The following is a 26,780-nucleotide window of genomic DNA, read 5'->3' on the forward strand; positions in this document are numbered from 1 at the left end:
CTGCCTGTTGCAGATCACGCCTGGAAAGTGATCACGGAGTTCGCTTCAGAGCTGCTGGAGAGCCAGGACGCGGGGAAGATACAGGTGAGTGGCCGCGCTCAGGCTTGCTGGCCGTCTCAAACAAACACTCGAGCTGGTAACGACATTACAACAATAAACAACATTGCTTGTAAACTGCGGCAAGCTTGTCGTTTGACTATAATTAGGCTTGCCGTGCAAGACTGTCACATCCAGCTTCATTCTAGCCTTCTTTGAACTAGTGCCGCAAGCTTACTATCTTTCCGTGGCAGGCTTGTCAAGTGTGTACTAGGCTAGCTTGAATCAAGCTTGTTTCAAACTAACAAAATTGCAATGGCAAGCTTGATATAAGCATTGTCATGGCAGTCTTGCTGCAAGCTTGTCATGCGTGAACTAGTTAACTTAAATGAAGCTTGATTATAGCCTATTTTCCTATCTTGTATAGGTAAGTCTGTAAGTCCGAGTTGAAACAGATCGAATTTAATCTGTACTGGTATTATAAATAGAGTAAGTAGTAAACTCAAAAACTGTCGGGCCGATTTCAATAAATATTTCTTTGTAATATATAATATTATATAATTATATATTATTATAATATATCTTATATATTATATAATTTGTAATTATAATATTATATCTATTACAGACGTACAAAAGGTATTTAATGATTTCAAAATACATGATTCCGTAAGCCAAGACAATATATATAAATATAATCAGAGGTAAAGGATCAAAATGAATGGTTTTTTGGCTTACATTATATCGTTAGAAATATAACATAATCACCACGTAAGTCCAGTACATAGTGCTCAAGTGCGTTTGAAATATACAATCTTAAAAACATTATATATATATTATACAATTAACGAATTCATGTTGCCAGTGAGCATAATTTTGAAATATTTATCCAGTTTTTCTGTAATTTTCGTTGCCAACATATTGATATAGTTTTAGTTAAATACATTTTAATTTGAAAGCCGACAAAATTATGTAGAAAAATTTAATAGTGTATATAGATATTAGATTTTTATAGTAATCCTCACAAAGAACTTACTGTCTTTAAGTTCTTTTTTATCCGTGCGAAGCCAGAGACCACAGGTAGTAATTTATAATTTCATCCAAACTCGAAAAAATTCTGGGTAGGCTGTATTTTGGACTACTGCAGCCAGTATGTCTCATGAATTTAAATCACAGCAAACACGACCCATCGTTCACAACCACTGGCTTAACTTCCTACTCCATATTAACATCAGATTTGTCAGAGAACATATGAACGTCCATTACCAAACTTTTTTTTACGTGATAACGTCTTATAAATCGATGAACGCCGGCTGCACGCACGAAAAAGCATGACTCATTGTCACGTTCCGCCTGAGCCGAGCGTGCAAGAACCGGCCAACCACCGTGCGAGAAAATCTTCTATAATATAAGATTTGATTTCAGTTTATTTATATAAGTAATTGTTCGTGATTATATTTAAACGAATTATTTAAATTAAATTTGCAAAAACTGTAACTGATATTTGAAAATTAAAAAGTATGCAATTTTTCATCAATGTTTTCTTATGAAGTTATCACGTAAAATTATCGTCGGTAAACCGACTTTACAGACAACCACCTTTTTTTACGAATAGGTTATGTAACAGACTTAACCTGGCAATGTGAAAAGACTGTAAGATGCTTATTATTGAGACGTGTGACTCGGTGTCAGTGAATGTCAGGTTCCTCGCGGCAGGCTCCGCCACTTCCTCTTCCGGAGCCGCAAGGTGCGCCCGGCGGAAGGAAGCGTGCCGAGGAGAACTGACCCTTATAGCGCCGGGACAGGGGAGAAACAGGAAGCCCGTCCTTGCCGCAAAACCACGCCACAAACAACTGACTCACAACAAACCGTATCCACCAGTCAGTAGGATAAATGCGATGCTGGTAACTTTATCATATGAGTTCATCAAGTGTCGGAGAAACCTAGAAACCTGGAAAAATTTGGGGAAATTCGCGGGTTCAGTAACCTACAAAATATGTTTCGTATTTCTCTTACACACTCGAGAAAATACCCAATGTTAACTGACTGTTAATTTCAGAGTGCGTGTTATTACCCAGGCTGCCTGTAATGCCAAAGTGTTTTTGTTACATCAATTCTCACTTCAATACGGAAAGTTTACTCGGAACAAATAAATGCACATTTCAGAAATTTTTTTCCAACAACAGTGTCTCCAGAAAAACCAAAGACAAAATTCCAAGATATTCTTCAGGTATTTCATAATTTTTCACTCAACCAATAAAATGTAATGTTTCAATATAAAGAAACAATATAAAGTTTTACGCTACTTCCATAGTGAGAATGTATTTAATATTAATTCAATGTCGAAATATAAATGTTTACACAGTAACAAAAAACCCTGTGAACTATGCACAAAAGGATATATCTTACATGACACACGGAGATAACATCTCAGACGGAACTCAGCCAAACTTGCAAGAAAATTCAAAACAGATCAAAACTACTCTGCACCACAGCTCTGAAACGAATGAAGACAACGTCAAAACGTCAAATGCAATATGCCATTAGAAAATGAATTGACTAGTGGTAGACGGTAAGGTTAAGTCTAACCATTACACTGAAATTATCTCAACATTGGTTTAACCTGGATATTATGTGATTTTTACCAGAATTTCCAAATCCTCCGACTATTCCAAGTCTCCCTTGTGACCGACCGTGTGTACGTTACAAAACGTTTCAGATATTTTATTTTCCCTTCACTTAGTCTAAGGTAAAGTTAATTATACTATAACACTAATATTATAAATACGAACTTTGTGTGTAAGTTTTTCACTCAAACCGCAAAATGTATTACCATAGATTTGGCATACAGCTAGCTCAAAACCTGTATTTTCACATAGGCCACATATGGAGTGAAAAAGGATTAAATTAATTTTTATAAAAGAAAATATTATGTCATAGACATACAAACAGTGAGTGTAATTTCTCTATGTCTGCCACACGGTCATATAGTAAGGTCTGGTCTCCTTAGTTAAACCCGTCCGCCTAGTGGAACTCGCGACGGCTGACGAACTAACGACGGTAATAAGAATTTAGTTCTGAAATTTCTCAAAAGATGGCGTTGCCTTGAATTTTAAAAGCGCTATCGTTTGGTGCATCCATCAAGTCTTGCCTAGGGTTTGCAAACGTTTGTGAGTAAGTTTGTATCTCTGTTACTTCTCCATGCTGTATTTACACATAGGCTACTTTTAAACCCGAAAAAATAGGCTGATCCTGTGGGATGATCAACGTTACTAAAACATCATCGGCTAATGACGTCATGCACCATCCAATGACGTGAAGCATGCCATGCGTACCTGGTCGGATCATAAGGATCGTCGCTACCACCTCCCCCCGGCTCCACGAACATCGAAATTCCTCTGCGTTGTTATCTATCGCTGAGCGGCCTTGGGAATTCCGCTAGCCGCCGCGCGGAGTAGCGAGAATAAACACCAACTCTCTCGATGGTTCGAGAAGGACGCCGGCCTCCGCGAGGCGCGCCACGACGAGTCCCACGATAGTTCGGTAGTTCCGAGGAGAGGTTCCCCCTCCCCACTGAGTGCAGCGACATCTAGGTTGACTGGATCGTGAGAGTGGCGCGAGACTATGTGGTGTGTACAGGCGCGTAGTTGAGCCTAGCTCCAGGGAGGAGTGCGAACTGCGGAACTTGACAGACATTTAGTGACTTGAGGATAAACATTTGTTAGTTTCAGTGATTTGTGATAGGAGATTTAAAAGTACATTTAATTATTCATTTATATATAAGTAATTGATAAAATTTTAATAAAACTTATTTGCACTATCCCTTAAGAACCTAGTGAGGTCGTAACAATACTGTAAGTTTCTTTATATTATTAGTTTCTCTTTCATTATCTCTCTTTCTATCATCCTCTCTCTTCTTCCCTCTTACTATCTTTCTCTCATTCTCTCTATTTTTCTCTTTCTCGCTTTCTTTCTCTGCGATTTTAATGTTTACAATATATTTACGAGTCGAGGTTTGAATTGCTGAAGATGTTTCCCTTCTATCACGTGTGCTGAGTGATACGCGCTGTTTTTGACGTGACGTCTAATAAATCGATGAACGCCGGCTGCACGCACGAAAAAGGATGACTCATTGTCCCGTTACGCACATTGACCCGTTGTGCATTGTCCCGTTACACTCATTGTACGCTTGCGCCGCATCTATCTCTCTTCCACTCGATTGGAACAACCATAGATTTGACTTTTTCGAGGCACATTAAACTTGAAACACTTCCATTCGTTTCCTACTTTTCCTACCATCGTCCTAACCTTAACAGAATAACACAGATTGGAAGAAGTTAATAAGCAAACATGTATAAAAGTTATAGTTAAAATAATCTCTTCGTTAAAGTAATAAACATATTTGAATTAATGAGTGCAAAAAAAGAAAATCTATCAAATTAAATTGAAGATTTAATTTCACTCCTTCTTTGTATCCATACAAAATAGTGATAATTCAATAAGAATGATTCAATTTTATTCATAAAAGTATGGAATCATATCATCAATGTTTTGTTATGACGTTGTCACGTTAAACTATCGTCCGTAAACCGACTTTACAGACAACCAATTACGTTGAACATGATTATACTCGAAGCTCACGTGCAGAGAACGTGGCGCTGAACACTCGGAGCGATGGAGGCTGAGGCCCGTCAGCGCCGGCGATGGATCGCACGCGTCAGCGCGCTCCTAACGAGACACGAGAGTGACAGGTGACCTCGTGTGGCTCTGAATAAGTGCATGTGGAGTTAGGGACTGTGACGCAGTTTCCACTTCTACCTCACCATCAGCACCGCGGTGGTGCTTCATCACGCATCAGGGTGATTAAGAAGTAGCATATAAATTAAAATTTCCGTCGTTAAACACAATGACCTTAATAAAAATAAACAACAGTCATATAACTTTTTCTACGATGCAAAAACTATACTTCACCCAATGTTTTGGGCGTCCAACCAACATGGCGCAGATCAAAAGTTGGACAAAAAGCTGCTTCAAGTATAGTTATCTACGAATTAAAATAAGCATAATAAATTATTTTGGGTGCCGATAATAACATACGAAATATACTAACCACAATTTTACCAGTTTACGAAATTCAAACCCTAAGTTTGGTAAAAGGGGTAAGTGTTTGTAAAAAAAACTAAATCTTTAATTCAATTCCAATAAGAATTTATAAACTAAAAAAAATTGCATCTAGAGTTACGTATTGATAAAAATGATCCAACCCAGCATAGTGGCCGCCTCAGCCCCTCTACCGCACTCAGCTGACCAGACAGTTGGCTGTGTCCTCAGCACTGCTGGAGCCTACATCACACTGGGACCCGGTGAACCCGGGGTCCGGTGGAGGCCTAGCTGTCCGGGCTAGCACCGGAGCTGTGTCGTCGAGGGGAGAGCGGGGGGAAGGGGGTATCTGAGGACCACGCTGTGTCCCGCAGGAGCCGCGCGACGACGAGGTGTCGGAGATGGTGGCTCGCAGGCACCGCGAGGCGCTAGCGCACAAGCGCTCCTTCTTCGTGCGCATGGTCAGCGACCCCAAGATCTACAACCCCAAGATCGCCAAGGCGCTGCCCGCGTCCCGCCACCGCCGCCTGGCCGAGCCGGGCTCCGAGGGCGCGGCCGACAACGGCGTCACCATCCAGACCCCGCTGTGAGTAGTGTCACACAGCAGGTTCGGGAGCAGCCTCTCCGCCATCTTGAGTACAGCTTGGATGAAGGGGTTATGTAACATTTTAAAGATTTCTTTTATATTTTACAATCAATGAAGGTCTCTCCGTAACAGAACATATTAATTATTAACATAATTTGATATAATTAGTTATTACATAAACAATCAAAAATTTTATCTCTTCAAAATAAGTAACAAAACTTTGTTTAACATGTACTCAAATTACAAAAATTGTATCATGTCCCCTTCATCCACTCATTTCTTCGTTTAATTAACTGCTTAATTAATAATACTAACTAAATAATAAAAAAAATCACGTGCCACGCACTAACACAAGCACACACAAGATAACTAAAATATAATTGTAACAATTATGTTCTCTGGATGCTGATTGCTAAATCAAGTCTTCACTTACGGATCATAACAACTCTTTTCCCAAGATCCCTGGCCTGTGTTTTGTGTCTCGTTCTTATGACCTCGCTGTCGATGAGGCGTTATGCTCTAATGAAGAAGATTTAAAAAGATAAGAATTTGTACAGCATGTCCATAAAAGAATGTTATCAGTTCTAAATTTTAATTGTATCAGCTTTAAGCATTGCAGAGTTTTGTTTCAAGGTCACAAAGAGTAACTCAAATGTTATTTTACAAGCTCATGCGCGAGTACTGCTTTGTTGTTTTCTCGCTTGCAGCACCACCTACGCAAAATTGCGACTCCTGAGCGCCAGCGTTTTGTGTTTTGATATTTGCTAAGTATGAATATGTAATTTCAGTTCAACTGCGTATTTGAGGGTCAGAACATCCTCATGAACTTGTATAAAACAAAAAAGGATTCCTCAAAATTAAATGTTTTCTGCGCTATGTCCCGACGGGCCATTTTGTTTAACTGATGCTACCGTAACAGGAGTGGCTTATCTGGATATGCTGAAAGAATGGCTCTTTCTCCAATTAGTAGAGGGCGAACATGCAAATTTTATTTGGCAACATGTTAAGAGCCCCTCCCCTTTGGAATTTATTTGTATGAGAGCGGTTGAACGTCAAAGTCCCTCACCGTTGATTGTATGTGTGCCATGTAACTAAAAGAGCATTTACTGAACGTTTGTAAGAAAAACTTGGTTAGTATGATTTTTTGTAAATAGTCCAAATTTAACTGTTATGATATGCCATTCATGGACAGCCTAAATGAAAGCTGGAGCTGTTGAATGCGCGATGCTCGTTTGTTCGCAGCGCCTCGTGGATCAGCTGGCCGCTCGCCTTCCTCTTCCAGGGAGTGTTCGACGACGTGTCGTCCAGCGAGGTGCCGGTCAGGTGAGCGGTCCTCGTGCGACCTGGGGCGCCCGTGGTCGCCGAGCTGCGCGCCAGGACACGGCAGGACACAGAAGGACACAGCAGGACACGGCAGGACACTGCAGGACACGGCACGACACGGCAGGACACGGCAGGACGTGGCAGGACACGGCACGAAACGGCACGACATGGCAGGACACGGCAGGACACGGAAGTACGTGGCAAGACACGGCAGGACACGGCAGGACGTGGCAGGACACGGCAGGACGCGGAAGGAAACGGCACGACACGGCACGAAACGGCACGACAAGGCAGGACACGGCAGAACACGGCAGGACACGGCACGACACGGCAGGACACGGCAGGACGTGGCAGGACGCGGCAGGACGTGGCAGGTCACGACAGGACATGGCAGGACACGGCAGGACACGGCACGACACGGCAGGACACGGCACGACGTGGCAGGACATGGCAGGACACGATAGGACATGGCAGGACACGGCACGACACGGCACGAAATGCAGGACACGGCAGGACGTGGCAGGACACGGCACGACATGGTAGGACACGGCACGTCACGGTACGACATGCAGGACACGTCAGGACGTTGCAGGACACGGCAGGATGTTGCAGGACACGGCAGGATGTTGCAGGACACGGCAGGATGTGGCAGGACACGGCACGACATGCAAGACATGGCAGGACACGGCAGTACATGGCAGGACGTGGCAGGACATGGCAAGACGTGGCAGGACATGGCATGACGTGGCAGGACATTCAGAGGGTGGGGTAGAAGGGGGCCGGCTGAGTGACGAGATTTTTTTTTACAACGCGCGAGATTAATGATATATAATGAAAATGATGTCTATGTCTGTACCTAGGCGGCATAACAGACAGTGTCACATGCACAATATTTTTCATGAGGGAAGTTTAAAAGAATTTTAAATATTACCTCACTTGTTTATTCAACTATTTTCTACTCAATATATATAAATTTTCTAAATTTTGTTGATATTAGTGTTGTATGCCACTAGAGAAAACGACAAACATTGGTCAAGTTTATGGTTGAAAGTGATTTTGCCCAAACATAGCTTACTGTTTATGCCTCCAAGGTACAGATTTATAAATTTTATTTTATTTTTTGAAATCTTATAAGTTATGTGATACACGTAGATCGCGTTTACAGTTGTGGTCATGGCAACGTTTACTGTCTTGATTGTTTTTATTGTGGGGGTTTTTCAAATTCCGTACATTAGGAGGTGGAAGAGGCCTTAGACAAACGTATTTGTACCTCGCCCTTTAGTTTCTCTCGACGGCTCCGTGAAGTGAGGCACGGCTGTCCATGCACACTGTGAGGCCTCGCGCTATGTTCAGTTCTGTGGTGTAAACATACTCGAAAAAAACATGAAGGCTGGCAAGTTGAGCTCTTTTGCGGTTTTTTACTAAAATTTTTGACGTGACAATGTCTAATAAAGCGACGAACGCCGGCTTCACGTACGAAAAAGTGTCCCGTAACGCACATTGTCCCGTTACGCTGTGTCCCGTTACGCTCATTGTACGTTTTCGCCGCATCTATCTCTCTTCCACTTGATTGGGACAACCATCGATTTGACTTTTTCGAGGCACATTATACTTGAAACCCTCCCATTCGTTTCCTACTTTTCCTATCATCGTCCTATCCTTAACAGAATAACACAGATTGGAAGAAGTTAAATAGCAAACATGTATAAAAGTTATAGTTAAAATAATATCTTCGTTAAAGTAATAAACATATTTGAATTAATGAGTGCAAATAAAAGAATGCAATCATTTCATCAATGTTTTGTTATGACGTTGTCACGTTAAACTATCGTCCGTAAACCGACTTTACAGACAACCAATTTTTGTATACACTGCAAATTTCTGGTGTTGCAGATCAGTGGGTGATGCCTTGACCATAGCAGTAAAAAATTAAAGTTTAAAATATTTAAAAAAATAATTTATCAGTTACACAATAAGAACATGAGTTACACTATCCACCTCCTGGCTCCATCAACAGATCCGTTAGATGGTATCAAATTATTTAATGTATTGTCATTTGGATTACATATGCGTGCAAATGTTTCGAATCGACACGACAGTCATTATTAGGTTAAAATTAACTTCCAACATTTGTTTACATAGTTCGTTAATTAAAAGTGAAGCTAATATAAGCATGGTAAAAATTAAGTTGTTTAGGATGGCGGCTCTTACAGGTGCTGTTTTAAGTTTAGAAAAAAAAATCGGAACCGAGACAGGATAGGAAAAAAAATTTAACCATGAGACGACTTTACGGAGCTACCTTTTTTGTATATTAAGTGTGCATCTTGAGTTTGGATAAATTCTAGAGCAATTTGAAAATAATTGGGAACCCGGACTTTGTGAAGACGGCTATACAAGCTGGTGATGACGTGTGAGCCTAGGGCGGGGCGATGTTAGCGCGAACTGAGCTCGCAGGCCGCACCTGCCGACCTCCCGCCTCGCCCTGCTGTCACTGAGCTCACGTCACGCACTGCGGCCGGCCCAGTCCTACCTGACTGACAGCGACATGCCACACACCTGAGTCAGAGCATTCTCCGAGGACAGTTTTACATTTACTGGAAAAATATAACTACCTATTTTTTTTTTTTTTTAATATTTCCTTTTTGCCATTACCAACTAGGAGGTTGTATGACGCCTAAAAGCGCTCCACACTGTTTCATCCAAACAATCTAGGTGTACAAAATTATTTTTCTGAGTTTTTGCATTTATATATTGATCGGTTTGGTAATATAATAAAAATATAAATCAATTTATTAGTAATAAACTTTATTATTGAGATCTCCCATAAAAATTAACAATTCAGAAAAAAAATCAATATTTTTTACACAAGAAATCAATTAGGTGGTTGAAAAACACAAACAAATAATAAAACAAAAAAAAATAATACAAACAAATCGAAACAAAAATGATCAATTCGTGGAAACTGAAAATATCCCATTATTACACACTGAATAAAAAATAAAAATGAAATAAATCTACAATTTATCCTCATCACCAGAATCGTTCAAGGTATCACTTATGTGATAGTCTTTCTCATTATGGGGTGTCAGGTTTGAACATGGCAGAGGTCGACGCTCTATTATAGGAGCTATAATCAGCTTTAAGTTTACCCTTTACCCTTTACCGTCGTCTTTTTAGGAACCTCTCGAGCCTATTGATCAGAAGTTGAGATGTTATTATCAACTTGGAAAGTAAGTCTATTCGTAGCAATACGTGAACGCTGTCCGATGTTATGCACCCGGAACCTACGAAAATCTTTGATCCTAACTTCCTAAGCTTCTTCCAATAGCTAGCCAATAGGAACAATCGCAGCTTTAATGACGTCTTTACTATGGAATAGTATTTAATGTACTGTAACAGGCATACAATACCACGATTGGAGACTGAGAAGATGTTTTCTTGTGTCCCGACAAAATTCGTTAACCTTACCTACTCAACCATTCATAATATTTAAAGTTTCACAGAACAAACACAAACCGACACTGGCGCAGCGGCAATGCACAGATGTTGAAATGTGAGCTAAAAACTGGAATTTCTCATAAACTAGTATGAATTTATTAATGCTGTTTTCAGGGTAAATCCAGGAACGTCTCTAGGGTTGTAAAATAGTATTTTCGTAATTTTATTTTTACTTATCGGAAAAGCTGCGATGTAAGATATTTACTCACAGGAAGAGATTTTCCATAGCATGGGCATTTCCCACAGAAAAGGGATTTACAATACAGTCGCGGATTTCCCACAAAATAGGATTTTGTTTAAATAATAAATTTATTTATCTCCGCTTTGGGTACACTTTTGACTACAATTAACTAATTAATTTTATTGTAGAGGAATATTTAACAGGGTATAATATACAAACTTATTTAGATAATTTCAATAATAAGTTCTTGATAGTTATATAATTATTTATTCCTGTATCACAAGAAACAATAATGAGAAAAGTATTGTCATTTGAGTGAAATTAGACCTTTCATTAAAATTTATTAAGATATTCTATTAAAAAAATATTTTTTTTTTAAATTTTGGTTTTAAAAAACACTTGATTAAAACCATGGTGGTTTTAATCAGCCAACCCTGCAGCTTATTGTCGTACAAGTCACAGCCGCCATTTCTTATTGTGACAGTCGGATGGTAATTTCATTTTTACTCTCGGTTGTGATTTTTTGTCTTAGTCTTAGTGAACGCCAAAAGACTGGCCATATTAGGGTTCCGCTGGTTCAAAAGACAATTATTTTGTTAAAGGGGTAGATTGTCGGGGTTAGTTTTCACCGTCCACAAAATAATATGATTTCGACGAGGATTTGGTAGTCAGTCCCCCAACGTAACCCTGCTGGCAGAACGAGGTATCTTCAGTGGCCCACCACTCTGGCAGGCATCATATACAGCCACCTCAAGGCTCGCCCGAGAGTAGTATAGGAATGACGGTCCTGCGGCAGGATTCAGGATGTGGTGCCTGTGGTGCCGACCGCCATCTTGGATTGTTACGTCACGGCGGCCATCTTGGATGACCTTGACCTTTCACCGTGACCCCGGCGGCCATTTTGGATCCGCCATCTTGGATCCGCCATCTTGGACCCTCCATCTTGGCTGCAGCGTAATGGTACACGGCGTAACGGGACACGGCGTAACGGGACAAGTAGGTCACGGTCGCCATTTTTAAAATCCTCCATCTTTAAATCGAGCGCCCCACTCATGATGAAATTTTCGTCTCTGTCGCCATATTTATTTTTTCTGTTCCACTGGAAGCCGCCATCTTGGATACTGTCGACTCTGTTTCTGTCGTTTGTTCCCAGATAGCACCAGCATCACTCTTGATTTATTTTCTGTTCCACTGGAGGCCACCATCTTGGATACCGTCGACTTTGTTTATGTTGTTTGTTCCTAGATAGCGCCAGTGTCGCTCTGTCTCAACACATAAGGTCGATGTTCCATTACCTACCAGAACTAGTATGGTCCTTATCGACATATCAAATTTATTTTTTTATGCAAAATACATTGGAAGCGCTGTGATTCGAATCAGCGCAGCTTTGATCTCTAGGTTGGAAAACATACGCCTTTAACCGCTCGGCTATCGAGACATTTACCAGACTGAGAATAAAATAAGGAATATAAAAAAATAACATGCATATCGGGACTTGATTTTTTTTTTTAAATTTTAAGTTATAATAGCACTACATGTTCGAGACAGATCCGCCATTTTGTAATAAGTTGTAACTGTTGCAATTATCGTTACGCCCGCAATCATTAAAATCCGCAATTTTTATGTTAGAAAATCGGGGAAAATTTTTAAAAATCATTAAAAAAAATTATTTAATCGAATAAATAATAAAAATTAAAAACCACTGTTGCAGTTATCATTACGGCCGCCATCTTGGATTATATAAATGTTGCATATTTCGTTACACCCGCCATCTTGGTTGAGTACTATGTCATCGTTACACTTTATGTTGCGTCCGTCATATTGGATCCTATTAATGTTGCAAATACCGTTATGGTCGACATTTTGAAATTTAGTCGTCATCTTGGAAATCCATAATTTTTATGTTAGAAAATCGGGAAAAATCCCAATATTCGTCAAAAAAATTATCTTATTAGAATTATGATTGATTATATCGATTCCCGTCCTTGGTTCGAAACCGTTAAGAGCATACAACCGATCCTTCCTACACGGAAGCTACCTAGACCGACCTCACACCACCAATACCAAGGTATACATCGTCAGCTGGTATGACATCATGTCCGCCATCTTGTCTTAGTCCGCTGGAGACCGTCATCTTGTTTTCGTCTGCTAGAGTGTGCAGGCTTCATGTTAGTATAATTTTATGTTCACCATACCTTTTACATCGACTGTTGGCATTGAACTGTGTCATTGACCTTGTACTTTGACCTTGACCTAGAACTTTGACCTTGACCCTGAACTTTGACCATGACCTTGAAATTTGACCTTTACCTTAACATTCGACCCTAACCTTGAACTTTGACCTTGACCTTGAACTTTGACCTTGAATTTGACCTTGACTTTTAACTTTGCCCTTGACGACCATCACGGATCCGACAGTTTATGTTTAGTACATGTACCAGGAGTACCTACCACCTGCTAGTGGTCATTGCCATCATATCTTTTTTGTCTGATGGAGGACACAATCTTGTGTGTACTCGTCTTACCATTCTAACCCGCTGCAGTGCAGTAATCATTTATTATTACCGAGGTAACCCCGACATCTTGAAATTCGGTCGCCATCTTGAAATCATGTAATTATTTAGCTAGAAAAGCGGGAAAAAATTCCAATAGTCACCGAAAATATAAATTATTAATTTACAAATTAATTAGATAAGTTCCTGTCCTCGGTTCGATTCTTGAACAGAGACAGTAGTAACTAAATATTAAATGAATTTTAGATTCTGTTTTCCATTACCTTTCGCGGAGTTTATTAATCATTCACTCTAAGAAAATCAGCTCAAGACAATATACCTGACGAACGAATTAAATACAGCGTCGCAATGCTTTACATGAAAGTCTAGTTATTTGATATTTAGATTATCCTTTAAAATGTTCATGTAAAAAGTCATCCATACATATAGCCCAAGTGTCTCAGGACCATGAGATCGAGTCATGAACAGTCAGTCATATGGTCCATGAACACAGTACACACAGGAAAACGGAATTTACACACAGTACACACAGGAAAATGGAATGTACACACAGGAAAACGTAATGTACACACAGGAAAACGGAATTTACACACAGGAAAACGAAAAGTACACACAGGAGACGGAACGTACACACAGGAAACGGAACGTACACACAGTACACACAGGAAACGTGACGTACACACAGGAAAACGGAACGTACACACAGTACACACAGGAAACGGGACGTACACACAGGAAAACGAAATGTACACACAGGAAAACGAAATGTACACACAGGAAACGGAATGATCACACATACAGTAGCGGAAACACAGACTTATTTGGAAATCAGGATACAAGAAATAAATCATACTTTTTTAAAATATAAATAATTCCTTTTTTTTCATTAGTACACGCATGACAGTTAATCAAATGATTATTGTATGTAGCCAGCGTTCCGAAGTTCTTTAAGTATGGTCGATACTTCCACGATATGCGAGGAGTTCTCTCTACGAACAGATGCCACCATCAGTCTTAGCCGGTCAACCAATATGTTTGGATATTTCCATGATGTGGAATCAATCTCTTCTGCAACCATCTTCATTGCTTGTTTATTATAAATATTATGATCTCTGGTGTCTTCCGTTTTAACACCAACCTCAGGGTTACTTTCATCATCTAGCCAGCGATCATCACAAGCTTGATCAGATTTAATTATTATAACACGACGCTTCCATCGCTTCGGTCTCAGGACACCAACACATTCTTCGATCTTGTCAGCTTTAGGTTCTGCATCACAGTCTATGCCTTTGTAAACAGCCTCAGAGTCACTGTAGCAATCACCGTAGAAGACAACGTCTTCACCCAGATTACTGCAAGAACTCGATATCGTTGATGTCGAAGGGTCTTCATCGCCTGTATGCTTCCTTTTCAGGAGTCCACCATTTATACAAAGTATGGAGGATTTGCTAAATATAGGCTTGAATGTATTCTCACTTTTCACGGTGTTGATACCTTCATTAGTTTCAGTCTTCCCGATACCATCAACATCCTTCAATATTTGTTTCTCGTCACGATCGGCGTGCTACGGCTTCCATCTTTTCTATATTAATAATATTATTTGTCTTAAAATCTCCGCGTCCGTGTCACTATCACAGATGTAAATCATCATAGCTGTCATCAATATTATCATGAGCTGCATCAATATCACTCATTTTATGATATCTTTTCCACATTTCAGTTGTCAGTGATTAACCACAATCTATGATCTTCTGAGCTCCATTCTCATTTTCTTTAAAAGCCTAAGTGTCCAGTTTTATTATTTAATCTGTCAACCCATCATCACAAACTCAATTAAATCATCTTAGTATATAGAACAAAAAATAATCAAAGTTCCTTTCATTTAATCATAGGAACCACATCATCCTTTCCACCTATAGTGTAGTTTCTTGAGCCCAAGAGTCTTTCATTATATATACCATGCAGTGTTCTTCAAGAGATGTGGTATACTACCAGTTCTACGTACAAATCCATCCTATCAATAATTTGTTTACTCAATAGAGAAAAAAATCATCTCGTTATTTTTACGTGTTTTACTAAATTATCTCCTCGACTAAAATAATTACCACACATAGTAATTTCTACAAAGGACACTTTGTCCAAGACATTTTAACCATCATCTGTCTGAAAACAACCATGTCCCATCTATATCACAAAGTAAACGAGGGTTAGTGGAGATAGGTCAAACAAGTGCTAGTCACTCATAGGGTAAGAACCAAGTGTTCGATACCTATCTCAGTCAATGTAGCATCTACGTAATTTTCTTACCTTATGTAGAAAAATATCTTACAATGCATACGAATTTAAATTCAAGCACGTCAACCTAAATAAAAATTCTCAAGAATAGAGACAGAGACTACACGATCGAGACACGCACCCGTCACCCGCAAATGAACATTGACCCCTCGCGCGGGAGTTGCAAGCTAGCAGAATGCTGCGACAGTCATATGTTTGCTCGAGACATGCATACATCACGTCGCTAGCCTTCCAACCCATTTCACGTAAAACTCCAGTGAAATCGTAATCCAGCATACGTAAAGAAGGCCTACTTGCTGGAACCACTTCAAAGTATACATCACTGAACCAGAGCAGAAAATTAGCTTACAAATGTATAAATTGCTACCAACAAAAAAAAAATTTGTAGCACATATACGAGAGGAGTCGAACCCTACATACCATACTGTAAAAGCCGATACTCTGATAATTATAAGCAGCAAAATATTTTAAATCAAGACCCCGGTCAGTATATATTATTTTTTTCATGTTTTAAAAATTCATGTTAGTAATCAGCAACGAAGGAGTGAGTAACTTGGACGAAGAACCGTTTACCAAGTATCCGGAATCTTACTGATACAACCCATCCAGTGCACCAGCATACCCCGAAGTGTGGTCAATTGATAAACATTCTTTAATTTTTTAATATCACGTCCGTAGTGTACACCAATATATGACAGGTTACGACTTAAGACCATAAATTTCCCACAAGTATGTTAGTTTTATTTCGGGAAGTAATAAATTATTCCTCAAAAATAATAAATCAAGTTCCTATCAGATTTTCTCTAATGTTACGGCATTACCTGTACCTGCACATTACCAAAACATCTCCCATAAAAATCTTAAGAATGCAGATGACATACTCAGACAAAAATAATTTTAACAAAAAAAAAAAACAATCTTCAGCATTATTGATAAAAAAATAATACACACAAACAAGACAAAACGCGCATTACAAATTCGACCTAAATTTCGTGTCAAATTTAGTTTATTACATTAAGATAGGTTAGGGAAAAATATATAAAAAATTCTTTAATTCTATAATTTATTTAAAATTGTACATTTATACACAATAAAATCTGACATGGTATATATATCGTATACAATTCTCAGTTCATGCGACATTCATTTTTATTAAAATAAATTATTATAGTTCGTATTAAGAGTGACAAAATAAACATAATTCATACAGATCACGATACATCAGTTCAGGAGTGTAACACATTAGAGGGCCAGAAATTATGCTAGAAACCCGTCTTTACAAAATTTATTTTTTTTCAAGTAAAATTTTCGTGTAACCTGTATACCGCACTTCTCACACAGAAATTTTACACGGTCAAGATTTCTTCTGCAGCCATGCTTTTCATGGATGCGTGTACTTCGTAGTCGTTCAAATCGTTTACCACAGTAGCAGCACTAATACAGATATTCATTGCAATTACCATCGCTTCCCCGCTGTACAACCTGCAAATGAACTATGCTTTTACAATGCCTAATCAAATTACTTTTGTTTGTGAAATGTACACCACACGGGTCACATGGAAATGTCACACGATCAGCGTTTCTTCTACAGACATGATTTTCATGTCTTCTTGCATGTTGACGGTATTTAAAACTTTTGTCACAGTACGTACACAGATGTCTTGTCGTTAGACCTTGAGTCACCGACGGCTCGGAAAGTATCTTACTTTCAATGCACACTGCTGTTGTAGACGACGAAGTCCCGTAGGTTGCATGAGCTGGAGATTTCCCAGTCGACATTGACAGATCATCTCTACTGAATGCCAAAGAATCCGTGTATACACGACTGATGCAGAAGCTGGGAATTGCTCACAAAATGTTGTATTTACCAAATGCGATGTAGTTGCAGGTATCGGAGTCTCCTCTGCGTTCGATGATGCACACATTGAAGTCTCTTGGAGTGAAGAGACAGTAGATACAGCCATCATCAGGATCTCTGGAGATGGTAGCCTCGTTACCATCGGAATCTCTGGAGCTGTCCTCATCGTTGTCATCGAGATCTGCTTCGTCATAATCGCCTCCGTCGTCAGGGACCCCGGTGAAGACGCGAGACCCTCCGTCAAGATATCTGCAGTCGTTGACCCCGCCACCATTGGGATTTGTACCGATGTCGACGTTGCTACCATTGAGTTCGGATACACATCAATATTCATATACAAGACTTATATGCATATGTGGACTGAGGGACCTGCTGTCTAAGACTCGCTTAAATAACCATGTTCGCTTGTATAATACGCAAGTCAATAGATCATCCATTGTTATTACTTAAAAATATTAGGAATTTCAAGGAATGAGAATTTAAATTATATATACAAACAACTAATCACACATCCTACATATACGGTTAATTTAGACTTAATAGAGGAGCAAGAGTCTGTAATCAATGGAACTCTCACAACCCAAACAAAATTTAAAGTAGGTACCCAAATTTAAATATTATTATGTAGAGCTACACATAACATCCAACTGACTCCAAATGACTACAACACATGACTCAAATAATTTATACGATACCAGGCTAGGTCCAAAGTCAAATTTTTTTTGTACCTCTTATCTACAGTTCAGAGGACCTTCAGTGTTGATATAGCTACAGCCAAGACATGTCCAGTACCATACATCTTCAAAGCCTTCAAAGTCGATCCTTGTTAAGCCTTACGACAAAAGTCTCCGAAACAAGAGACCTACTCTACAAGTTTACTAGACATTTTAAGCTTGTCATAGCACACATCGATAAAAATCTTCGTAAATAACCCAAAATATTATCAGACCACTAGCATTCGATTTATGCACATACAGTAGGTCACCAACATATTCGTCAACACATGATCATTCTACATTAAGCTCCTCACTTACTTATATCAGCCTACTCGACTACACTCAGCACACATAAACTAAAAGAAGTCAAATAACATCCTATTATTTATTTACATTCGAATATTTAACAGCATGCCGACTGCTAATTAAATAAGCCTGACAGTGAACATGTTAGCAAAGTTTACTTTTATATAGGACCAGGAATCCATTGAACCTTCAGAACCTAGCTACACATACACAGTGCTGGATGCAAGGAATTCTACACTCATTAGCCATCACTGACACTCATATTACATCATAGGCACTTGAGTCAACACTCATTTTCCATCATTAACATGCACACAAATGCAAATTAACCATCATCGACACTCAATTCAACACTCACTTTCCATCATCGGCACTCATTTTCCAACATCGACACTCAATTCAACACTCACTTTCCATCATCGACACTCAATTCAACACTCACTTTCCATCATCGGCACTCATTTTCCAACATCGACACGCAATTCAACACTCACTTTCCATCATCATCGACACTCAATTCAACACTCACTTTCCATCATCGGCACTCAGTCTCCATATTCGACACTCAATTCAACACTCATTTTCCATAGTCGACACTCAGTTTCCATCATCATCACTCATTTTCCATAATCGACACTCAATTCGACACTCATTTTCCTTAATCGACACTCAATTCAACACTCAATTTCCATCATCGACACTCAATTCGACACTCAATTTCCATCATCGACACCCAATTCGACACTCAATTTCCATCATCAACACTCAATTCCCATCATCAACACTCAATTCGACACTCATTTTCCATCATCGAGTCTCTATTCGACACTCAATTTCCATCATCGACACCCAATTCGACACTCAATTTCCATCATCGACACCCAATTCAACACTCAATTTCCATCATCGATACTTAATTCTACATTCTTTCCTTCTTCGACACTCATTTTCCATCATCTACATACAGTAAAATGGAAACTTTCCATCATACACACACACACACACACACACACACACAGATACATATATAAATATATTCATACTCAACTCAATTCTTTAAAGTAGCAAATACATTAACTTTATTAGGGCATGAATAACGACACATTTTAATAATAATTTTTAAAATTATATTTATATCAAAAATACAAAAGTATAAAATTTCTTTAGTTAATACACATTACTAACTTATTATATATACTCGAAAATTCTAAGTTCATCAAGAATAGTCCACGTTTCTTTGATAACTGATACAATTTCGTCATCTTGCGAAACAAGTAAAAGTCGCAACCTGTTCGTTAACACGTTCGGGTCTTTCCACGATGTATAATCAATTTCACTTGATGCCACCATCTTCTTCGAATGTTTGCTGAACATATTCTGAAAATCGTTGTAATAATGATTATGATAATTTGTATCATCATCATCGGTGCTGTCCACATCTTTATCAAACACACTGACCTCTTCATCTTGCATATCCCAGTATTTCGAATTTTTTGACATTGGAGTACCATCATTGGCAACAAGCTTACTTGCAAATTTTCCAAAAAAATATTCCAAAGTCCGTAGAAGTCTACTATAAGACGACTTGTCACTTTTTCTGGAGATGTTACTTTCATTATCTTCTACCTTACTTATATCTTCAACACCAGTTAAGCTATTTCCTTCCTCAAGACCTGGAGATATTTTAACACAATCGCTTTTAAGGCTAGGTAGATCAATTTCATTGTAAGACATACTGTCCCCGAGCATAACGTCTCCATCTACGTACTTTATCTCCTGCGCGAGCTTGGCTTTACAAGTTTTATCGTGTCTTTTTAAATTATCTCTTCGTGTCAACCGTCTACCACACTTGACACAAATTAGTATTTGACGGAATGAGCTTTTAACACAATCGGTCTTTTCATGTCTACGAGCATTATAGCTGTTATCAAAGTATTTGCTACAGTATGTACAATGTCCTTCAGATCGAGATCGATATTTGTGAATCGTACCTTCACTAGACTGTACGTACTCCATAATGGTTGAATAGCAACGAAAAGTATTTTTTAGGTACTTCGTATTTTTATGCATGAACATTCATCAATTATTTACGAAAAAAGATTTTTTTTTCTCATTTTAAAAACAAAAAATCATGTTCCACGTAGTTTTACTACCCACCTTCATATTTCCTCATATGTTATGTTGTAAAAGCAACCAAAGTTGTAGGTTATGGAATGCTCACTCACGATCTCTTGAAAAAGGTGTGCCTCCCTAGATCTCAAGAGGAAGAACATTGACCTTATTTAAAAATTAGTGAATAATACCATGGCCTAGCAAGAATCACAAGATAATCTATTCTCATATTAGCAACCATCATGTATCAGTTGTCTGTAAGTATAAGCAGTCAATGATTTGTGTGGGATGCAGGATGCTCCCTAACGATCGCAACAGAAGGAGGGCTTCGCTAGAACTCAAGGGGAAGGGAAATCTTCGTGTGTGATAGCGTTTCTCAGTTGCTTCATGACGTAGTAATCGTCTGATTAATGAACATTTGTTTTTGCCTGATTTCCACCTGTTAAAATTCTTTTTTAAGTGTTGATTTGATAATATGACTTCGAAAATTTATACGAAACTCTGAATAAAATTACCTGTCTTAGACACCAAGGACAATGCAGTTTGTCCTTCATGTTAATGCTTCTCAGCTGTCTCAAAGCATATTATTTTTCTGAGTAAGGTTATTATTTTTTAAATCCACCTGATAAAAATATTGTATGTGCTGATTTATTGACAGAATTTCACTAATTAAATGTAACTCTGAATAGAAATGACATGACTCATTAAGTAAAAAATTCTTCATGCAGGGATAGATTTCTCACAAATAATCAGGAGCACTCGGAGAAAACCATCAGATGTCTAGTCAAGTATAATCAGAAGCACTCGGAGAAAACAATAAGATGTCTAGTCAGGTATAATCAGGAGCACACGGAGAAAACCACCATAATATAGTCAAGAATAATCGGAAGCACACGGAGAAAACCATCAGGGAGGATGTCGTTTATAAACATCATAAATTACCAATTTTTTTTTTAAAAAGTCCAAATTGAATCCTGCTTAAGCAAAGAGTTCACAAGCGGGCTTGTGCTAGAACTCTCATGTTGCTTAAGCAAGATTAAATTTGGACTTTTTTAAAAAAAAAAATGGTAATTTATGATGTTTATAAACGACATCCTCCCTGATGGTTTTCTCCGTGTGCTTCCGATTATTCTTGACAATATTATGGTGGTTTTCTCCGTGTGCTTCCGATTATTCTTGACAATATTATGGCGGTTTTCTCCGTGGGCTTCCGATTATTCTTGACAAAATTATGGTGGTTTTCTCCGTGTGCTCCTGATTATACCTGACTAGACATCTTATGGTTTTCTCCGAGTGCTTCTGATTATACTTGACTAGACATCTGATGGTTTTCTCCGAGTGCTCCTGATTATTTGTGAGAAATCTATCCCTGCATGAAGAATTTTTTACTTAATGAGTCATGTCATTTCTATTCAGAGTTACATTTAATTAGTGAAATTCTGTCAATAAATCAGCACATACAATATTTTTATCAGGTGGATTTAAAAAATAATAACCTTACTCAGAAAAATAATATGCTTTGAGACAGCTGAGAAGCATTAACATGAAGGACAAACTGCATTGTCCTTGGTGTCTAAGACAGGTAATTTTATTCAGAGTTTCGTATAAATTTTCGAAGTCATATTATCAAATCAACACTTAAAAAAGAATTTTAACAGGTGGAAATCAGGCAAAAACAAAAGTTCATTAATCAGACGATTACTACGTCATGAAGCAACTGAGAAACGCTATCACACACGAAGATTTCCCTTCCCCTTGAGTTCTAGCGAAGCCCTCCTTCTGTTGCGATCGTTAGGGAGCATCCTGCATCCCACACAAATCATTGACTGCTTATACTTACAGACAACTGATACATGATGGTTGCTAATATGAGAATAGATTATCTTGTGATTCTTGCTAGGCCATGGTATTATTCACTAATTTTTAAATAAGGTCAATGTTCTTCCTCTTGAGATCTAGGGAGGCACACCTTTTTCAAGAGATCGTGAGTGAGCATTCCATAACCTACAACTTTGGTTGCTTTTACAACATAACATATGAGGAAATATGAAGGTGGGTAGTAAAACTACGTGGAACATGATTTTTTGTTTTTAAAATGAGAAAAAAAAATCTTTTTTCGTAAATAATTGATGAATGTTCATGCATAAAAATACGAAGTACCTAAAAAATACTTTTCGTTGCTATTCAACCATTATGGAGTACGTACAGTCTAGTGAAGGTACGATTCACAAATATCGATCTCGATCTGAAGGACATTGTACATACTGTAGCAAATACTTTGATAACAGCTATAATGCTCGTAGACATGAAAAGACCGATTGTGTTAAAAGCTCATTCCGTCAAATACTAATTTGTGTCAAGTGTGGTAGACGGTTGACACGAAGAGATAATTTAAAAAGACACGATAAAACTTGTAAAGCCAAGCTCGCGCAGGAGATAAAGTACGTAGATGGAGACGTTATGCTCGGGGACAGTATGTCTTACAATGAAATTGATCTACCTAGCCTTAAAAGCGATTGTGTTAAAATATCTCCAGGTCTTGAGGAAGGAAATAGCTTAACTGGTGTTGAAGATATAAGTAAGGTAGAAGATAATGAAAGTAACATCTCCAGAAAAAGTGACAAGTCGTCTTATAGTAGACTTCTACGGACTTTGGAATATTTTTTTGGAAAATTTGCAAGTAAGCTTGTTGCCAATGATGGTACTCCAATGTCAAAAAATTCGAAATACTGGGATATGCAAGATGAAGAGGTCAGTGTGTTTGATAAGGTGTGGACAGCACCGATGATGATGATACAAATTATCATAATCATTATTACAACGATTTTCAGAATATGTTCAGCAAACATTCGAAGAAGATGGTGGCATCAAGTGAAATTGATTATACATCGTGGAAAGACCCGAACGTGTTAACGAACAGGTTGCGACTTTTACTTGTTTCGCAAGATGACGAAATTGTATCAGTTATCAAAGAAACGTGGACTATTCTTGATGAACTTAGAATTTTCGAGTATATATAATAAGTTAGTAATGTGTATTAACTAAAGAAATTTTATACTTTTGTATTTTTGATATAAATATAATTTTAAAAATTATTATTAAAATGTGTCGTTATTCATGCCCTAATAAAGTTAATGTATTTGCTACTTTAAAGAATTGAGTTGAGTATGAATATATTTATATATGTATCTGTGTGTGTGTGTGTGTGTGTATGATGGAAAGTTTCCATTTTACTGTATGTAGATGATGGAAAATGAGTGTCGAAGAAGGAAAGAATGTAGAATTAAGTATCGATGACGGAAAATGAGTGTTGAATTGAGTGTCGTTGATGGAAAATGAGTGTCGAATTGAGTGTCGATGATGGAAATTGAGTGTCGAATTGGGTGTCGATGATGGAAATTGAGTGTCGAATTGGGTGTCGATGATGGAAATTGAGTGTCGAATTGAGAGTCGATGATGGAAAATGAGTGTCGAATTGAGTGTTGATGATGGGAATTGAGTGTTGATGATGGAAATTGAGTGTCGAATTGGGTGTCGATGATGGAAATTGAGTGTCGAATTGAGTGTCGATGATGGAAATTGAGTGTTGAATTGAGTGTCGATTAAGGAAAATGAGTGTCGAATTGAGTGTCGATTATGGAAAATGAGTGATGATGATGGAAACTGAGTGTCGACTATGGAAAATGAGTGTTGAATTGAGTGTCGAATATGGAGACTGAGTGCCGATGATGGAAAGTGAGTGTTGAATTGCGTGTCGATGTTGGAAAATGAGTGCCGATGATGGAAAGTGAGTGTTGAATTGAGTGTCGATGATGGAAAGTGAGTGTTGAATTGAGTGTCGATGTTGGAAAATGAGTGCCGATGATGGAAAGTGAGTGTTGAATTGAGTGTCGATGATGGTTAATTTGCATTTGTGTGCATGTTAATGATGGAAAATGAGTGTTGACTCAAGTGCCTATGATGTAATATGAGTGTCAGTGATGGCTAATGAGTAGGGGCCGGAAAAATTCGCGGTTTTGATGGCCGTCAGGATAGACTGAACATTCCCGTGTACACTTGGGCAAATAACGAAAGTTCATTGGCTGCTGACTTGTAAGTCGTCTCAGCTGGTTTGTCTGTGATTCGATCCTTCTTTGGTTGAGGTTTTATTATTGGTTGAGAATCGTCCTGTTGAACAGTAAGCCAATAGCAAAATCATTATAAAGGTATATGTATTTGAATTCAAGCCTATCGCCGAATGAATCCGCGAATTTTTCCAGTCCCTACTAATGAGTGTAGAATTCCTTGCATCCAGCACTGTGTATGTGTAGCTAGGTTCTGAAGGTTCAATGGATTCCTGGTCCTATATAAAAGTAAACTTTGCTAACATGTTCACTGTCAGGCTTATTTAATTAGCAGTCGGCATGCTGTTAAATATTCGAATGTAAATAAATAATAGGATGTTATTTGACTTCTTTTAGTTTATGTGTGCTGAGTGTAGTCGAGTAGGCTGATATAAGTAAGTGAGGAGCTTAATGTAGAATGATCATGTGTTGACGAATATGTTGGTGACCTACTGTATGTGCATAAATCGAATGCTAGTGGTCTGATAATATTTTGGGTTATTTACGAAGATTTTTATCGATGTGTGCTATGACAAGCTTAAAATGTCTAGTAAACTTGTAGAGTAGGTCTCTTGTTTCGGAGACTTTTGTCGTAAGGCTTAACAAGGATCGACTTTGAAGGCTTTGAAGATGTATGGTACTGGACATGTCTTGGCTGTAGCTATATCAACACTGAAGGTCCTCTGAACTGTAGATAAGAGGTACAAAAAAAATTTGACTTTGGACCTAGCCTGGTATCGTATAAATTATTTGAGTCATGTGTTGTAGTCATTTGGAGTCAGTTGGATGTTATGTGTAGCTCTACATAATAATATTTAAATTTGTGTACCTACTTTAAATTTTGTTTGGGTTGTGAGAGTTCCATTGATTACAGACTCTTGCTCCTCTATTAAGTCTAAATTAACCGTATATGTAGGATGTGTGATTAGTTGTTTGTATATATAATTTAAATTCTCATTCCTTGAAATTCCTAATATTTTTAAGTAATAACAATGGATGATCTATTGACTTGCGTATTATACAAGCGAACATGGTTATTTAAGCGAGTCTTAGACAGCAGGTCCCTCAGTCCACCTCTTGTAGTGGTGCAGTGCAGAACTGATGGATTGGCTCGTCTGCATATAAGTCTTGTATATGAATATTGATGTGTATCCGAACTCAATGGTAGCAACGTCGACATCGGTACAAATCCCAATGGTGGCGGGGTCAACGACTGCAGAGATCTTGACGGAGGGTCTCGCGTCTTCACCGGGGTCCCTGACGACGGAGGCGATGATGACGAAGCAGATCTCGATGACAACGATGAGGACAGCTCCAGAGATTCCGATGGTAACGAGGCTACCATCTCCAGAGATCCTGATGATGGCTGTATCTACTGTCTCTTCACTCCAAGAGACTTCAATGTGTGCATCATCGAACGCAGAGGAGACTCCGATACCTGCAACTACATCGCATTTGGTAAATACAACATTTTGTGAGCAATTCCCAGCTTCTGCATCAGTCGTGTATACATCAGATTCTTTGGCATCCAGTACAGATGATCTGTCAATGTCGACTGGGAAATCTCCAGCTCATGCAACATACGGGACTTCGTCGTCTACAACAGCAGTGTGCATTGAAAGTAAGATACTTTCCGAGCCGTCGGTGACTCAAGGTCTAACGACAAGACATCTGTGTACGTACTGTGACAAAAGTTTTAAATACCGTCAACATGCAAGAAGACATGAAAATCATGTCTGTAGAAGAAACGCTGATCGTGTGACATTTCCGTGTGACCCGTGTGGTGTACATTTCACAAACAAAAGTAATTTGATTAGGCATTGTAAAAGCAAAGTTCATTTGCAGGTTGTACAGCGGGGAAGCGATGGTAACTGTGATGAATATCTGTATTAGAGCTGCTACTGTGGTAAACGATTTGAACGACTACGAAGTACACGCATCCATGAATAGAATGGCTGCATAATAAATCTTGACCGTGTAAAATTTCTGTGTGAGAAGTGCGGTATACAGGTTACACGAAAATTTTACTTGAAAAAACATAAATTTTGTAAAGACGGGTTTCTAGCATAATTTCTGGCCCTCTAATGTGTTACACTCCTGAACTGATGTATCGTGATCTGTATGAATTATTTTTATTTTGTCACTCTTAATAC

At 38.6% G+C, this 26,780-nt stretch overlaps 2 protein-coding genes across 5 annotated transcripts in view; one reads left to right on the plus strand and one right to left on the minus strand.

The window, feature by feature from the left end:
* Positions 1 to 26,780, minus strand: part of LOC134536692 (ribonuclease P protein subunit p25-like protein) — a 444,926-nt gene that overhangs the window by 229,099 nt on the left and 189,047 nt on the right. Inside the window, exon 1 of one of the 4 annotated variants that reach the window (XM_063376549.1) lies at positions 3,372 to 3,492. The exons of 2 other annotated variants lie outside the window; for them this stretch is intronic. In XM_063376549.1, coding sequence (XP_063232619.1) covers positions 3,372 to 3,384 — 13 coding nt within the window. In that variant the 5' untranslated portion in view covers positions 3,385 to 3,492. Of the gene's footprint in view, positions 1 to 3,371; positions 3,493 to 26,780 lie in introns of those variants that run through there. One more of the 4 variants, XM_063376546.1, reaches the window with a different exon arrangement.
* Positions 1 to 26,780, plus strand: part of LOC134536691 (tyrosine decarboxylase-like) — a 142,225-nt gene that overhangs the window by 106,645 nt on the left and 8,800 nt on the right. Inside the window, exons 10-12 of the mRNA XM_063376545.1 lie at positions 14 to 84; positions 5,511 to 5,722; positions 6,965 to 7,045. Coding sequence (XP_063232615.1) covers positions 14 to 84; positions 5,511 to 5,722; positions 6,965 to 7,045 — 364 coding nt within the window. The remainder of the gene's footprint in view (positions 1 to 13; positions 85 to 5,510; positions 5,723 to 6,964; positions 7,046 to 26,780) is intronic.

The sequence above is a fragment of the Bacillus rossius genome, chromosome 11 (genome assembly GCF_032445375.1).
Source record: "Bacillus rossius redtenbacheri isolate Brsri chromosome 11, Brsri_v3, whole genome shotgun sequence".
In the NCBI taxonomy this organism is placed as follows: domain Eukaryota; kingdom Metazoa; phylum Arthropoda; class Insecta; order Phasmatodea; family Bacillidae; genus Bacillus; species Bacillus rossius.